At 53.1% G+C, this 17,455-nt stretch overlaps 2 protein-coding genes across 2 annotated transcripts; both read right to left on the bottom strand.

Moving 5' to 3' along the window:
• Positions 1-894: 894 nt before the first annotated feature.
• Positions 895-8,765, bottom strand: LOC104830515 (selenium-binding protein 1-A-like). Its single transcript, XM_010565475.1, has 12 exons — positions 8,699-8,765; positions 7,207-7,260; positions 5,111-5,223; positions 4,585-4,770; positions 3,837-3,957; positions 3,435-3,617; positions 2,672-2,850; positions 1,980-2,058; positions 1,757-1,878; positions 1,559-1,651; positions 1,247-1,365; positions 895-1,094 (listed from the first exon to the last, which is right to left on the bottom strand). The coding sequence occupies exons 1-12, from the start codon at positions 8,763-8,765 to the stop codon at positions 932-934; spliced, it is 1,479 nt and encodes a 492-aa protein (XP_010563777.1). The 3' UTR covers positions 895-931.
• A 2,605-nt stretch (positions 8,766-11,370) lies between these two features.
• On the bottom strand, positions 11,371-17,080 carry LOC104830514 (selenium-binding protein 1-like). The gene is made up of 11 exons (XM_010565474.1): positions 16,937-17,080; positions 16,536-16,648; positions 15,490-15,675; positions 14,845-14,965; positions 14,572-14,754; positions 14,068-14,246; positions 13,563-13,641; positions 13,144-13,265; positions 12,951-13,043; positions 12,583-12,701; positions 11,371-12,067 (listed from the first exon to the last, which is right to left on the bottom strand). Exons 3-11 carry the CDS (start codon positions 15,655-15,657, stop codon positions 11,905-11,907), a joined length of 1,227 nt encoding a protein of 408 aa, XP_010563776.1. The 5' UTR covers positions 15,658-15,675; positions 16,536-16,648; positions 16,937-17,080; the 3' UTR covers positions 11,371-11,904.
• Between the last annotated feature and the right edge of the window lie 375 nt (positions 17,081-17,455).

The following is a 17,455-nucleotide window of genomic DNA, read 5'->3' as shown; positions in this document are numbered from 1 at the left end:
GAACGCGGCCGCCCCGGCGGGCCCCCCCCCGGGGCCCCCCCCAGCCGCTTTTTTGTGATTGGCTACGGCGCCGCCGGTCCGCCCGGATACTGCGCTCTCCTTTAATGCGACTGGCTGCTCTGGCTTTCCTACCCGGATACAAGCGAGGTCAGTGTTCTGAGTGGCCGCGCGCGAGCTGAAGTCTGCCTAGCAACAGGCTTCTGATTAGTGAGACGGGAGGAGGAAGCACGAGTGTAAACGAGCATGTGCGTGAGTAGTGCGTGTGCGTGCAACGTGTGTGCGTGCGGTGCGCGTGCAAGGGGTGCAGAGCGCGCCTTCAGTGTACACGCAGCGTGTGTGCATGTATGTAGGGTATGGGCATGCGGTGTGCACAGTGCGTGTGCACAGTGCGTGTGCGCGTGTGTACGCAGCGCGTGTTTGCAGTGTGTGCACACACGGTGTGCGCTCAGTGTGTTTATCAATGCAGTACGCGCACAGCGTGTGTGCCGTATGGGGGTGTATGCAGTATGCGTGTACACACAATATGTGTGTGTGCTGCATGTGTGTGCTGGGCAGCGTGTGTGTACAGCCCGTGTCTGTGCAAGCCAGAGGCTCCCGCTCCCAGCGTATGAACCAAGTTTGCTTTTTTGGGAGAAAACGCTGTCGGCACTGAGCCCAGAGGCACGAGGGGTGCGTTAGGAAAATCTAGCCTGTTAAGGAGAGGTTCACCGTGTTGCGTCCCTGGTTTGTTTTCTGGCTCCTGAAAACAGTTTCAAAACAAGATTTGAGGCGAGGAGAGCTGCTGCTGCAGAGGACGACATCATCTTGGTTTTATTTAAGCAAGGGCAGGATGCATGGGTCACCAGCAGTTTGCTGAGTGTGTGAAACTCCCGAAGCCCTCGTGCACTGGGATTTTGGGGTGCGGAGAGGCTTCGGGGGCAGCAGCAGGTGGCTAAACCCAAATATCCGAGGTGCAGTCCCCGCCGGGGTAGCGGATCTCGTGTGCCAGGCAGGGCCCATCGGGCTCCTTCCCAAAATCCACCAGGAAGCTCTCATTGACTGTCAGGCCGCCCTGCTCCGTGTCCACATCCAGCTGCAGCATGACGGAGCCGTCCCTGCGGAGGGGCAAGAGCAGGGAGGCTGGGGTGTGGGGGGACCTGCTCCTGCCTCCAAGGAGCTGCCAAAATTCAGTCCCCGAGCTGCAGGGTCTGCGCCTCCCGCCTGATGAGCTCGTACAATCATCCTCGTTTTATCAAAGTTTTCTTACTTGATGAGGTTGGGGTAGAACTGCTTGTCCCAGGCGCTGTAGAGGGACGTGGTGACATACAGCCTCTTCCCGTCCAAGCTGAGCTGGATCATCTGGGGTCCCCCCGGCACCCTCTTCCCCTGGGAGCAGGCAAAGGAGCGGACGTGCTGCCAGAGGGTGCCAGACCAGGACACTCCTCTGCCTCCCCAAGACCAGTGGTGCAGGCTGCCATGTCCATCCCGTGGGATGCAGTGGAGCAGAACTGCAAGGACCCGCTCCCCAGCCTTGCCACCGCTGCCCAGGCTGGGATTTTGGGGAGATGGCTGGGCTCACCTTGATGAAAAATGGGTCTGGCTGGCTCTGCAGCTCTTCGTCCCTGCACACAGTCACGGGTCCTCCTTTGGTGATGCTGCCACCCAGAAAGACCTGCAGGAGACCAAAGGTTTCGGTGGCCAAGACAGTAAGGAGGGGCTGATTCCAGCTGTCCCCAAGAGATGGATGTGACTGACCAGGAGCCTGCTGCTGCCTCACCTGCCCCACCAGCTTGGGCTTGCGGGTATCGGAGATGTCGTACTGGCGGATGTCTCCGTGCAGCCAGTTGCTGAAGTACAGGAACCTGTCGTCCAGTGAGATGAGGATGTCGGTGATGAAGCCTTGGGGAGGGTATGACAGAGCTGCACAAACAGGCAGCAGCACCGGCAGCGCCTGGGGAAGCCAGGGAGCACCTCGGCACCCAGCCTGGGGACACACTGACCTGGCATGTCTGGGAGAAGCCATCCCTCCACCTTCTTGCTGGGGACTTGGATCACCTTCTCGGCTGCCCAGTCTCCTTGCTGCAGGAGGTGCGGGACAGACCATGGCCCCAGGGGGCTCAGCGTGCATGGTGGAGGCAGGATAAGACCTGGTGCTGGGGCGGATGCTGCATGTGTGCATCCACCACCTCTAGGGCTGTAGCTCAGCTACTTTGCCAGCCATCTCTGGCTCTGCAGAGCCATGGGGAAGATGGGCTCTGGGACCTGAGGAAGGGCTTTGGGGGCCAAAAACTTGTCTAATTTTCCAGCTAGATTAGCTGGTTTGATGAAAGGTGTTCTCTCTCCTCACCCAGTTTGTCATTATGCATAACAACAGACACCAAGAAGAATATTGCTTGGGCTGTTGTAAATCCACAACAAAGGTATAAATAAATCTCCTTTAAATTAAATCATTTCAGCCTAAACTGCTGCCAGTCAGAACAAGTCCTCTGGTGAGATTACCCCAAGCCAGCTCATGTTCTGGGTGCATGGAGGTGGCTGCACAGCACGGGAGGTGGTGTGTGCATCAGTAAGGACCGGAGTAGGGCTGGGAGGACAGTGGGGGGTGCGGGAAGCAGGATGCTGCACAAAGTCCTGTGGCTTGGTCAACCAAGGGGCAGCACCCCTTTTCCACTAACCCTTGGGGAGCACATACCTCGGTCTTGTAGAAGCGGTGGATGGCGCTGCTGATGGTGCAGCCGACGTAGCCCTCGGCGGCGTCAGGGTTGTGGAGGAAGCGTATCTCCAGGGGGGCCGCGTCCTCGCCCACGTCGATGGCCTGGACATATGTGTGAGTGGTCCAGTCCCACACGTTGAGGCGGCGTCCGTAGCACCCTGGGAGGGGAGGGCAGAGGCAGGGTCAGAGGGGATGCTGCGAGGCGCAAGGTCTCAAGCAGATGTGCTATGGGTTCGGTGAGTCCTCAGCCCTTTTAGCTCCCCAGGGGCAAGCCCATGGTCTCTGCACCAGCACACACCAGTTGCTTTGGACCTTGGCAAAAGCCATGGGAAGATGCCCGGCATCCAATGGTGACTATCTCGCTAGGATGGGGTTGAGAAGGGCAATGTGACCTTTGGGGAGGAGCTGGGCTGAGCTGGGGCTTCATCTTTCATCCCTATGGCTGAAATCCAACCCCACGTACCGCTCAACAGTGGCATTTATGGACTGCCTTGCATTGAACTTCTGGTGCTTGCATCTTAAGTGTGTTCCCAGTAAATGGGCTGGGCTTGTCTTTTTTAAATCCACGGGATCTCTAGGAACTGGTGTGAAATTCATTTTGCAAGCAAACTGTCTTGGACAGTTTTATCTATGCCCAGTAGATGCCAGCTCTCACTGGCAACAGAAGAGAGTTGAAATTTCGCCTTTTTGCAGTCCTGCTCAGGATCTCCCTCCTGGAGTATTTAAACAACTGTTTTCTCACCTTTCTTCAGATCATTTGGATCAAACCCATATCCCAGGCATTTTGGGATTCCCCATTCAGTGCTGATCAGGACATTATGGCGTGGCTGGTACCAGAAATCATAACCCATCGGGGGGATCTTGTCCCCTTTCTCCCAGTTCCCCTTGATCTCAAAGGTCTCTCCATCCAGCAGAATAAAGCCACCTGATGCAAAACCAGAAATACATTGGTAGTGCGGAAATCATCCAGATTAACAGTTTACATGTTATAAAACAAGCAGCAACAGACAAATCGACCCACTGCAGACAAGGCTGCTGAATGGGCTGAGAGACCTGGGTGAAGCCTCCAGGACACCTCTGGATGTGGGGACTGTTCCTCCTGTCCTGGCACCCTCTCCCTGGAAGACTGGGGGGACTGGGGTACCTTTCCCACTGCCAGCCGGGTCTCCCAGGGTGCTGATCATGATTTCACCGCTGCCCAAGCAGTGGGAGGTGTGGGGGTAGCCCAGGCTGCACTTCCAGAAGACGTCCTCCGAGTTGACAACCTGCCGGGAGTTCACAGGCACTGTCTCATCCTCCGTGCTGGGCTGTCCCAGGTGAGAAGCATGTTCGCTGCTGCGCTGAATGCAGGTTCGCAAGCCTGGTGTTACTCTGTGGCGCAGCTGGGCAGCTCCTGCCTGACCTCAAGATGGGACTTGCCATGCAGCCAGAGGGGCTGAGCGTGTGAGCTGGGGCAGAGCATGCACAGTCCTGCATCCCCAGGCATGCCGGTACATGGGGCGGCTGCTGCATTCACCCTGAGAAGCTGGCTACTGGCCACCAGCCAGGCCCTCACACACCCAAGCTTGGGGCAAACTGCATGCAGATGCCTGGGGCTTCTTTGGAGACACACAGGCAAGACATGGAATGTAAACCTGACAGGCAGTGCTGTGCCTGGCACCTGGTGTGCCCTGGTTCCCTCCTGCATGGAGCTAGGAGGAGAACTCAGTATTTGCACATCAGCAGGAGAACAACCACCCTCCACAGCCTTCCCGTACTGTCATCCAGGCATCGGGGTCCTGCAGAGCTCTTACATGTACCCCAAAGCATCTCTGCCAAGCTGTCACCACAGCCAGAAGCCACAATCCCAGTCCTTTAGCCTTCAATGTGTACTGGCACCACCTCCCAGGTACCTTGAAAAGCCTGGGAGCTCGCAGGTCAGTTCCCACATCCACCACGTAGATGCGGGAGGAGATGAAGCTGGGGAGGATCAGGCGGTTCCGCTTCTTGGTGGCATCCCCGAAGCAGCTGCTGCAGGCGTTCCACCCCGAGTGGTGCAGCTCGTCCCCCAGGTTGGGCATCGGCAGGCGGTGGATCACCTGCAAAGTCCCAGCCCTGCTTACACCAGTCTTTCCCCTGCCAAGTGCAGGATCACAGGCAGACCAGAGAACTCAGTGCATCGCAGACCCTGTCACAGGGTCAGGATGCCTCAGGCAAGTCTAACCCTGCAGAAGGGAGCGATGGTGCACAGGGGATCCTAAGGGTGGGGTGTGAAGTGGATTTTACATGCATTTCATACGCACAGGAAGGCTCAGAGTCTTGGGGAGAACTGAACAGGCATCAGCCTTCGGTACTGAGCCAGCAGCTTTGTGGAGCATGAAGGACAAGCACTGAGCTGTTTCCCAGGCCAGTTTAATACCGAGATAAAGTGTTTGGTACCTGACAATAGTCCGAAGATTTGGGGTTGACATCCACAGTGGCCAGAAAGTCGGGTTTCTTCCTCCCAGTGTTCCTGTAGATGCAGGGCACATACACAATCTCCTCCCGGGGACCTTTCAAGACAGAAATTTGCATGAACATCAGCAGAAACCACCTTTGACAGAATAAAAACCTTGCAGGAGTCTCTGGTCAGCCTAGATCTCCCTCCCAGGGAGCTGGTGTGTTCCCCCATAGGTATGCAGCAGTGGATCTCCGTCTCTCTGCAGTACCAGGGGCGCTAGGCTGGTGTCTGTTTGTAGGGGGCTGCCCTGCGGGGGTTTGGGCTTATTCAGATCCCTTGCCCTGGGAAGGGATCTCGGGACCTCAGAGTCCCTAAGAAAGTCCACGGCTTTGGGGACTGCAAGGACATGCCAGCCCTTCCCCAATCCTATCAGTCACACAAGTCAAACCACATTGTGTCACAACACACACAATGTGGTTTGTGATTGCCATCACATCTACACAGGAGAAGCCTTAAAACCACGAGAAGTGCTTGCCAGACTGAAGTCAAAGGCAGAAAGCCCCCCCCAACCTCCTGTGCAGTCCCATAGTCCCACTAAGCAGCGAAAATCTACCATGGCACAGTGGTGCAAGAGCTCTCTGCCTGCAGGGCATCCCGCTGGGAAAAGAAGGGCTCTGCCCCAGGGATGTCCTTGCTGCAACAGGTCTGCCATGCTCCCTGCTCCATGCACTGCTCCCCATAGCAAGTGTGATCACCTTTTCTGGGAAATGGCTTTGCTCCAGGACCTAAGCACCACCCAGCCCTCAAGCAAGGGCATTCAGACCCCACAGAGTCTGCTTATTACTGCGGAGGTGGTACTTGCTCTCAGTTGTGTCAGGATAAAGTACTGCCAAAGTGAGGGCTAGTGGGGAAGAACTGGTTTAGGAAATGCTGAGGAAGAGAGAGCAGTGGGAAAGAGAGAGAGAGGTGATTTGGGACCTTTGGATTTGATCCAAAACAGGTAATAGCTGGCTTTGCAACATGGTGCCTTTATAAACCTTTATACAGTGGTGCCTGTGTCAGTCTTGGGTTTGAGAGCAGCTGCCAAACGCCAAGGGATCCTGTCCCTGCAGCTGCAGTGGCACCACAAGTCAGGGTATGGGACACAGCCACAGAGCTCATACACCTCCCAAGGTATCCAAAGGACACCGAGGAGCTTCTCACCACCTGCTCGGGAGCCCAGCTGGCCAGATGTCTGCATGGAAGAGCTTTTTGGGTGCCAAAGTTACTCAGCACCACTGAAGCCACCAGGTAATTCCCAAGGAAACTTGCCAGAGTAGCAGAGTCAATAGGTTTTGTGTTATTTGCTAATAATTTAAATCACTGTCCAGCCCTGCCAACACACGGGGATGTTTTAAAGACTCATCTCTTCATTGTTGTTTTCTTGGTTCAGGGACAGGAATGACAGATCATGAGCAAGCTCCAGAGCTCTCTAAGGTTTCAGGGTTGTGTTTGCTAAACCCTAGAGAAGAGGATTAAGGGAGGGATAGCTGGAGATGATGCATTCATCAGTCTCTTCACATCAGAACACCAGTGTTTCGGCAATGCAGCAAGAAGGATTCTCAGGCAAAGTGTCCAGACATGTAAGGAAGCAGCCCATGAGGCTGTTTTTTATACAATGAGGTTTTGTCATGTGATCCCAGCCATCAGGGGCAGAGAGTAATGAAAAATCAGCATGGTCCCCTCTCCCTCCCCAGGTTTAGCTCTAGTAGTGGTGTCGTGGGGCTATAGCAATACAATTGCCTCTGAGACACTTAAAAATCCCATTTGGTTTTGCACAAGGAAGCCACAGGTGACTTTGCTGAAAGCTATGACCCATCCCAAGCCATCATGAAACCTAAAAAGGTTTGTTCTGACACCAAGCTGTCATTATGCAATTGATGTTTGGCCTCAGGACAGGCCAGAAGCGAAACCATCGCTTCCCTAATGCTTGCTGGGAGCCTCCTCCGAGAATGGAGTTAATTAATAACGCCCTTTTGAAAGCATTGTTTTAATCTTCACCTAAATCACAGACAGCACAGGGCTCTTCCCTGCCTGCCCTGGATTTCAGACTTGCCTTTCATTGCATCCAGAGGCGAGGCGAAGCCAGGACCACATGCTCCACACTTTTCTGCATTGAGAAGAACAGAAACAAACAGAAATTAGATGACAGTGACTTTTTTTAATCCCCTTTTTACGAAGGAACCGCTCACTGGAGTGGCTGTGCATGCTCCCACTCTATGGCAATGTCTGAGGTGAACCAGGATGCCCACATGCATCCAAATGAACCCAGAAAGGTTTGGGGCTCTGGGCAGCCAAACAGGCCAGTGATATATTTCTAGTACAGAAAGGTACAAGGCTCACAGCTGTGTCTCTCTGCTTTGCCTCCCAGCATGTCCCTGTGGCGGAGAGGAAGGGTTGCTCAACATGTGTAGGGGCAATGCCAGGCTTGCATGGCCTCAAGGAGATGCTGAAAGCTCTGTGGTTCTTCTGCAAGGAGGAGGAGGATGGGAGGCAGCAGCGAAGAAAGGCAGTATGGCCGGGCTGCTGCACCAGGGGCAGAGGGAGGGGAGAGGATTCTCCTGGGAGCTGAGTGGGGAGAAAGCATCCCCTTGCTGCGGGGTGAGGAGGGGGATAAGCCGAGCCCCGGGCTCTGCTCTGTGGCTCCTCCTGACCCTCTTTGGGATGGCTTCACTTTGCTGTGCCTTGGTTTGGGGACGTTAATGCAAAGCTTTTGCACAGAAAGCCTGTTTCCACCCAAGACATTCAGTGCTCGAGGCGTCAGCCTCCTCACCAGCCCCTAGCATCATCCTGGGAGTGCTCATCACGCTGCTGTGGGTCTCCAGGGCACTTTGAAACCTGCCAGCCTCGTTCTCCAAAAGACTTTAAAACTGCTGAGAAAATCGTCCTTAATGCAGTTGAACAAAAGCTTGTTAGGAAACAACCACCACCACCAAAAGGACCCCTTCTCCCCATTTATGACAGCAAGCCTGAGGAGAGGGAGGAAAACCCCCACCTAAATTGTATGACTTGGCTTTGCTGCATCAGCTTCTTATTTGTTTTTATTCTTATTTATCACTCATGTCCCTGGTCCTCCAGGGAAACGCTCCTACCTGAAGCACTGAGAAACCACCCCTCCAGCTTGCTTCTCCCTACTCCTTATATTACTCCTGGAAAAAATAGCCCCATCAAAGCCAGACTTTGCACTGCGGACTCCCTGCCATGGTATACCTGACTATAGCAAGCACAGTCTGTACAAGTTGCAGTTGAATAAATGAGAGAATAGTTAGAAGGCTTTTAATCATCAGTCTACCTAAACATTTCCTGACACTTTTAGTAGCTTGAGAAAAGAAACCCTTTCCTGGCCAGAGAAAACACCACATTCATCCCCACGTTTCTTTTTACTTTATGCTTTCTGGGTGTCAGAGTAACAAACCCACAAGACCCAGCTCCAAATGAGTTTAGGAGGACTCTGGAGCAAAGCCCACAGCCGGAAGGCACCAAGCCACCAACAGACCCAAGCCTTCTCCTCTTGAGAGCAAGCTGCAGTCAACGGAGAGATGTCTTACCTGTGCTGGAGGCTGGGTTGGATGTCACCTTCTGATGAGCAGCAGAAGGAGACGATCCCGCCTGCATTCTGCCTGCTAGGAGCAAGTCAAGAGAGAAGATGCAGCTCTGCGGGGGTTCAAATATATAGGGAGCAGGACAGGGAGAAGGAGGGTTTGGAAAAAGGATGCCAAGGGGAGGATCCACACACCTTGGGGTGTGGGAGGTACCAGGGCAGCCTTTAGCGTCTTACAGCAGTGGAAACGTGCAGGGAAGCTGTTTCAGTGCTACCAGAACCTCCTCCCCTCCCACAGGGGTAGGGGACAGGGCTGTTTCTGTACTGCATAGTGCACACATTCTTGTAGACTGGAAAAACAAGGGCTTTTAGGGAAAAGCAGGGAAAGCAGGCTGCTCCTCTGCTCCGATTTCCTGCTAGAAGCAGTGTCTTGAATTTCCCTATGGGGTTGAGAGGGTGCCCCTGATGAAGAACGGGCAAGCACTGCATTCCCAACCACAGAAATAATTTTATGAGGTTGCAGATGTTAATCACAACTGAAAATGAAAAGTGAGGACTGGGTTTCTTTTAATTGCAGGATGAGTGTTTACTGTGGGATGTTAATTTGCTGGTTGGGAGGAGGGCAGAAGCAATGTAACAGTTTTCCCCATGACACATCTGGCTTAGTCACAGTGCCTGCTACTGCTTCTGGCTGCAAAGTTGGGTGTCAGCCGGCTTGGCTTATAAGGGCTGTGCAGTGGATGCTCAGCCTTCACAGGCACATCTTTGCTGGCAGGTTGCTGCCTTGTGCTCTCCAGTGTTCACCCCGAATGTAGACTCTGAAACCAGCAAGCTCAAACAGTCAATCACTCTGCCATCAGAGGCTCTCAGCCCATTGCACCTGAAGATTGCCAGCAAAAAGACGGATGGCCTTGGCTGAGTCTCTCCCAAACTCACCTGCTTGGGCTCGTCTGTTTGTATTTGATGCTCAACACGGTCCATGGAGCACACTGCAGATCCACAATGCGGTGGTCAGCACGTCCCCCTGTGTCCCACCTTGCCTCTGACCAAGGAAAGCTTCTCCAAGAAGCCTCAGGGCTTAAATCCAAAGGACAAGGCATGTCTAAGCAGCACCCCAGCTTCATCTGGACCTCACATGCACCTTCCAGTCATCCTACACGGAAGTGCCTCTGCTGCAGTTCAGCAAGATTGCCGTAATGGGGTTAATTCCCTTAGGGAAGACAGGTGGTGCCAGCAGTGCCTGTCCTCATGGACAGCTGTTGGAAGCTGGGAAGGACTTGGCGGGTGCTGGCACCAGGGAGAAGCCTATCTTCCAAATAACCACGAGAGGGAACAGACGAAGCATCCAACTTCAGCCACCCCAATTCACCATCTCCCCAGGTAAGGCACATTCAGCCACTGCAGATGCACCGCGTTCCACATTCCTCGGGGTAACTCATGCACAAGCGTGAGGAAAGGCCTACACTGAAATCAGGACCCAAGGAGCTGGGAACAGGCCTTGGAGGGGACGAAGGCATTCGCTCATACCAGCAGAAACATGTCCGCATCCATCCAGCTCGGGCATAGCATGGCCTGATGGTGGAACAAGTTGCTGGGTCACCTCTGTACCATTGCCTGTTGGTCTTCACAGTCCAGCTGCAGCTCACAGCCCAGGCTGAGTCCTCGCCTTGCTGTGCAACCACCTGCAAGTCAGAGAGGGCGGTCAGTCGATAGTGTGAGGGACAGCAGACTCTCTGATCAACCCCATAAAGATGGCCATTCGGTAAGGGAGTTCTTCCCTGCGTTAAGGTGGATGGTGCCTGGCCCCACCCCAAGGAGGGGTTTCCAGGGTGGATTCGGCACAGCTACCTCCAGCCACCTGGACCACACGCCGGCATAGGGATGTCTGCTGGCCAGACTCTCCCTCCAGCCAAGGGAGAGGAGGAGGCACCTCTACTGAGATAGAGGCTTTGCAGGGTCTGAAGGCAGGTGAGATAAGGCTCATTCCAAAGCCACCTCAACAGCAGGGACATCCCCCGAGAAGGCCTTCAAACAAGGCAGCTCTGGAGGATCAGAACGGGGTGTCACCCTCAAGCAGCGCCCCAGGGATGCCTCTCACCTCCTGAAACTCAAGACCTCGTCTAATGTTGTCCTCTCTAGCCCGTGAGAAGAGGACCCCCAAGGGGACAATTTCTCCCAGACCTCTTGGACACCTCATTGAAGCTATGGAACTGTTCTCCAGAAGGGAGTGTTTTTCTCCTGGGACCATTAAGGCGGCACAAGAGAGCTGTAGCAATATTTTTGTCCATGGGAAGTGTGAAGAAAGAAAGCGAAGATCTTTTCTTCCAAGGTAAATATGGAAAAAGCTAAAATTTGTAAGGATTCACATTAGATCCACATTTTTGCAACCTTTGGGTTTCAGGAAGACTAACAGGCACTCCTGACCAGACAGTGTTTCTGTCATAGGGATTTCTAAAACCCTGACCTAATCATTAACCACTGCTGAAAACAATATAGAAAGGCTTCAGTGAAATAAGACACGTGAAGATCCAGCTGATGCAAAGAACAATTTTATTCTTGTTTAAAGCAGAACACAAGAGCAAACCAGTGTCATGAAACAGGCACCTCTTTTTGAAATAAAGCACTTCATACTCCTTCAGCTATAATGCATACCGACCCAAGCACGTGAGAAGCGAGCCAAGAGGGCTCTTGTGCCAGGGAAGACTATCCAGGAATGTCCTGGCTGAAGAACAGTAACTCAGACAAACTGGGCACTTCGCTTTCTTTTGCCTTAGTTTTCAAGGGTGATCAAGCCCTGAAGCATAACTGAGAGTCCAACACCTTGCTACCGGCCCCGGTACTAGGCAGCGATTGCTAACAGGCTGGGGACATCAAGGCAGGTGTCCAACAGGCCTGTAGCAATGAGGCAAGGCACGGTGGGTATGCAGATGTCTGCCGAAAGGCACTGTGCGCACTGCACGTGTCTGTATCTGAGCAATCGCCCTGGGCTCTGCTCTGTGAATCACGCCCAGGGATTGCTTTGCACTGAAAACATGCCTGTGTCGTTGTTCACTGGCCTGAACCAAACCCTCGCACCAAGGCAGAGCTTCCATAGCTTATGTTAGCAGAATTCTAGACTCCAGCAATGAATGAGGACCCCCAGACCCAATTACCCTACGCTCTTAATGGCTGCACTACAGAAGAGAGAGAAGAAGGGAGTCTTCCACATGGCGCCTAGGCCAAGATATCGGTGGTGGAATCCCCACAAGGGAAGTGGATGTCATGGGCAAGGCAAGGCCCATTGGGTTCCTTTCCAAAATCCACCAGGAAGTTCTTGTTCACGGTCAGGCCTCCTTTCTCAGTGTCCACATCAATCTGCAGCATGACAGAGCCTTCCCTGCGAGGGGACGAGAGCACAGCTATTACAGACAAGCAAACCATGGTCCTGTTCAAGAGATCCTGCCCTTCACCCTCCTGTTCCGTATCTGCTAGGCATGATGTGACAGGCAGGCCGGAGCTTGCCTTGGTGTTGGAGATCATCGTCTGCTTTGCTAAATCAAAAGATCTCTGGTGGATACACTGGGAGATGCTGTAGCAGAGACGTGGCCTGGCTCCCAGAGATCCATAGATGGATTCACTCCACCTTTCAGACTGAAACACTTAGGCTCTCCCAAGCCAATCCCTGGCACTGCAGCTCCACACAGGCAGCAGCTGCACCTTGCCCAGCCAGAGATGTTTGTGAGTCAACTCACAATGTGAAATTCAACACGAGGAAGCTGCAGGGACGGTGTTAGGAAGAGCTGTCCCCTTGCAATCACAAACGCGTCCTTGTAGCCGCCCTGATGAGGCACCTTTCCTGTTTCTAACAGAGAGGCCATGCAAAAGAGGCCCCTTGTCTCCCACGTTTCTTACTTGACCAAGTTCGGGTAGAACTGCTTGTCCCATGTGCTGTATAAGGAGTTGGTGACGTACAGCCTCTTGCCATCCACGCTGAGCTGCATTTTACTAGGGCCGCCATACACTCTCTTGCACTGAAGGCACAACAGACAGCAGTGATGTTACTGTCTTCTTTCTTTGAGCAGTCAAGCACAAGCAGGAGCAGGAGAGCAGAGCAGAGCAGAGTGGCTGCCTCCCCTCCCAACACAGACAAGCTACCAGATGCTGCAGACACAGGGGAGCTCCCGAGGGGAGACCTACCCCAGAAACCCTGGGCAAGAGAATTAGCAGAGCAGAGCCAAAGTCCAAAGGACACCAGAGGGCAAACAGGCCACGGAACTCACCTTGATCACCAAGGGCTCCGGCTGGCACTTCAGCTCTTCGTCTCTACACACAGCCACGGGTCCACCTCTGAGGATACTGCCTCCCACAAACACCTGTAAGCGAGGCAGTGGGAGACATGATGCCTTGTCATCTAACCACCACCACATCCTGCCGAGGAACCCAACAGCACAAGCCTTTCTGCTCCTGCCTTACCTGTCCCACCAGCCTGGGCTTGCAGGTTTTGGAGAGCTCATACTGGCGGATGTCTCCATGCAGCCAGTTGCTGAGATAGAGGTACTTGTCATCCATTGAGATGATGAGGTCCACTGTGAATGCTAGGGCACAGAAACAAAAAGCTCCAGAGAAGACAGCAGCAACAGAAAACATGCCTTGCATCGAACCCCAGCTCGCATCTCCCCCTGCCATTCTGTACATCTCACAGGCTCAAGTGCACAGGCTCCAGCTGGGGCAGCAGTGTCTTCTTGGGGGGGTGCGCAGCCCCTCAGCCCCTCCAACGAGCCTTCTGTCGTGTTTACGCAGCAAGGCTTTGGCAGTCAGTGAGTGGGCTTTGCCAGGCTGTGCAAAACAACGCTCCGGAGGAAAAAGGAAACACCACCTCAGGGCACACAAACCTGGCATCTTGGGCATAATCCATCCCGTCACGTCCTTGGCCGGTATCCGAATCACCTCCTCCACTGCCCAGTTGTCTCTCTGCACAAGAAACACAGGCACCGCACCATGAGCGTTCCTGGCTGGTCAGGCAAGAGCACTCCCCTGCACTCGCACACTTGCACAGCTAGGCAAAGTTGCCTGAGGAAGGCTGCCACTGCACCCAGCTACTATGAGCAGACACAATTAGGACAGCATCGTCGGATACCAACAGCAAGGCTGGTCTTCGTCGCTCAAATTAATCCCCCAGATGTTCATCCCAGCTGGTCACGATGGGCTCCCTTTACACTCAGTGGAAGAACAGACTCCTCTCGTTCTAGCACACACATCCGAAGCAGGGTCTGGATACTGCCCCCTCCACACGCCTCCTTCTTTCTCTCTGCTACCCCAAATTTCTTCTGTGTGTTTCTCAATCCCTCTGTAGCTCACCACGGCCGGGTCTCCCCTGGCTGCTGGCACAATACTTGCCTCGCACTTGTAGAAGCGGTAGACGATGCCACTCAGGGCACAGCTGACATATCCCTCGGCAGCATCGGGGTTGTGGAGGAATTTAACGCTCAGGGGCAGAGAGTCCTCCCCCAGGTCAAAGCACTGGGTGAGGCTGCGGCAGGACAAGTTCCACACGTTCAGGCGGCGCCCAAAGACCCCTGAGGAAAAGGAAAACCATGTCAGAAGAGGGAGGGCTACCCTAATCCCTCCCCAAAATGCTCACAGGCAGGGACAGCCATGGCAGCGACGAGCCAGAATCAGCAGAGAACCTGCGGTGATTTAGGGAGCAGTGGGAGAAGACAGGAACCAGCCTGTCTTAAGGACAGATGCTCCATGTCCTGTAGCCGTGTCTGTAAAATGGGCCATTGGGGAAGAAATCTGCCTGTGCCCTCTCACCAGCTCCGGCCCTTTCTTTGACGGCATCGACACCCTCCCACCACCTTGGTGAGTTCTGGCTCAGCACTTGCACCCATATTCCCTCACCTTTCTTGAAGTAATCGGGACTGAATCCATATCCCGTACATTTTGGGGCTGTTCCAGCAGAGCTGACCAGAACATTGTGGCGTGGCTTGTAACAGAAGTCATATCCACTCGGTGGGCTGTCACACTCATTTTCCCAGTTCCCCTTCAGCTCAAAGGTCTCTCCATCCAGCACAATAAATCCACCTGCGATACAAAAAGGGGATGCACGAAATATCACATACTCCACTTCCAAACCAATCCGTTTGTTCATGAGGTTATTAAAGGGCAAAGTACCTTTCGCATTGCCAGATGGATCTCCTATGTTGGCAATCAGAATATCGCCATTAGGCAGGCTGCGAGGTATATTGAGGTATCCCTTGTTGCACTTCCAGAAGACATCCACTGGCTCAATCATCTGAAAAAAGTTGACACACACACACTTCAGCCTCTGACTGCTCAGCTCATTTCACACTCCCTGGCAGAGCCTTTGGCCATCAGAGACTTCTGAAAATCTCTGACACCTGCTGGAGCTTTCTTTCCCAGAACTCACGCTTGCTAGGACCTGCTCCTCCTTCAAGAGGAGCACAGAAGCCTCTGAGCTCCCCTCTACACAGACAACAAGAGTGCAGCAACACCTAACTCATAACAGCTTGTCTGTCCACCTCACTATTTGGGAGTGGGGCAGGTGTGGTGTGTTGCGTGACTTCCCGTTATTAGACTCTCTCTGAATGCAACAGGCACACAGAAGGGAAGGCAATGATGATCAGAGCCTTCCTTGGTCTGAAAAGGAGAGAGCCGAGAGGCAAAAGTGACCCAGCTCTCTAAAATCAGGGTGGAAGAGAAGATAAAGAGAGAACCCTTCTTCCCTCTACATTATTCAAGAAGCACCAGTTCCCAACTCCTTCCCAGAAGCTTGTCTTTGAATCACCTCAGGCATACCTTACACAGCTTGGGAGCCCGGCACTGTGAACCCACATCCACCACGTAAATGCGGGAAGAAATCAAACAGGGAAGAATCAGCTTGTTCCTTTTCGTTGTGGTATTGTCAAAGCAGGGGCAGGCAGCGCTCCACCCCGAGGAATGCAGCTCGTCTTTGAGGTTGGGCATGGGCAGGCGGTGAATCACCTAGGCACTCAAGGTAGAGTTAGGGTTCACACAGGGAGGCACGGAGAAATGGGGACCCTAATGCAACCAGCAACATAGAGATGATAACACCACTGCCCACACCAAAGGAGATCTCCGGAAATGTTAAATGTGACTGATCAGTTCAAAGATGCACAGTAGATAATGTGTCTTTGCAGCCTTTGGAGACAGGTAAACTCCAATTTCCCATTTAGGATGACAGCAGACAGGTTGGTGCAGTGCATAACAGAACATTGCAGCACAGTAGAAAATTGCTGAACTCTGCAAAAGTGCTGGATACCCTAAACCACCTGGGTCACTGGAGACCATTTTCCATGCTGAGCAGCCACTGACAGGGTGATTCAGAGCATTTGCTCAAAAACTCACTAGCAGCACCAAGATTCTCTGGAAGTGAGTTGGGAAGTGAGTCAGAGCCAACTTGTCCCCGGGACACAGAGACAGAGGTGATTCAACTAGAGTGAGGCATACAGAAGACAGTGGAAAGAGACCAGGAAGGTGAGATTCCTAGCAGACAACATCCCTATCTCATGCATAATACCGGTGGAAAAGCAAGAAGTAGACCTGTCATGACAAAACTCACAAGGGGTCTCCCAGATGGGTCTCGGCAGGATATGAACAGGCAGCAGGGGAAAAAAGTCAGTTCAGGGTGGATGAGACAGAAAGATGCAGGAAGACAAGAAGGTGTAAGGCATAAACAGACAGCTGGCATGACAGAGTGGCTATCAAGCAATCTGATTTTCCCCAGCAAAAAAGAGTAGATGTCCTGAATCTGGAGGCACTATAAAGCACAGAGCCAGCAGCTAGTCACCAGCCCAGTAAAAACACAGTCAAGACACAGGTACCTGGCAATAACATGGAGATCTGGGGTTGAGATCAATGGTGGCCAGGAAGTCAGGTTGGTCGATGCATGTTTCCCTGTAGGTACAGGTCACGTAGGCAACCTCCTCTCTGGGAGCTGGGTATATAGAAAGCTTCCTTTAGAACACACCATGAACCAGCCAGAAAGGAAAAGAAAAGCTTCAACAGACTCTCAGATAGGACTGAACTTATTTTTCTGGATGCTACAACCTTCTTCCCTGGTCACTGTCAACTGTCCAACCCTGCTTCCATTACTGACCCAGAGGTAAGAGAACAAAAGTGGATCTCCATATAGTTACAGCCTTCTCCCTTTGGAGAGGCTATAACACACATGGTTAATGGTGGTCTCCACTACCCACTCCAAAACACGCTCAAGAGGACTTGCCTTTCACAACATCCGGGCAGGTGGGGTACTCGTAGCACTGAACTCTGCATCTGTCTGATTCGAGAAGAAGAGAAGAATAAAATGAGAAACGTCCACGTCCTAAAAGGTGCCTATTCAGAAGACTCTGTCCTACCCGATGGACCTTCTCCCACCCCCGCTGTCAATGGGGACCTCTGTGACCAGCATCTAGTCTTGTTATGGCACCGACAAATCACAGATACAGGAGAGGAATCCTCTCTCAGGTGCCACCTGGCACATCATGGATTAAACCACTGCTCAGTTCCCTTCTGCATCCTCTGAGCACCTCACTGATCGCTTCCCCATCAGCAGTGAAGGAGAGAGAGCTTACACAGAGAACCACGTCAGTATTGAAGGTCTAGCCTGGAAAATAAGCCTGGTTTCTTGTCTCCCTGATGATTCTGCAGCAGAAGGGGAGGCTCCCCTCAGCACGGATGCTACAGCCACATGCAAGTAGCTTTTCAAGGCAAAAGAAGCCCCTGGAAGCAGAATGGTAGCGAG

Source organism: Haliaeetus leucocephalus, unplaced genomic scaffold (assembly GCF_000737465.1).
Source record: "Haliaeetus leucocephalus isolate CR32 unplaced genomic scaffold, Haliaeetus_leucocephalus-4.0 Scaffold193, whole genome shotgun sequence".
Taxonomy (NCBI): Eukaryota; Metazoa; Chordata; class Aves; order Accipitriformes; family Accipitridae; genus Haliaeetus; species Haliaeetus leucocephalus.
The sequence above is the reverse complement of the archived record's forward strand: the minus strand, read 5'-3'. Positions and strand labels throughout refer to the sequence as shown.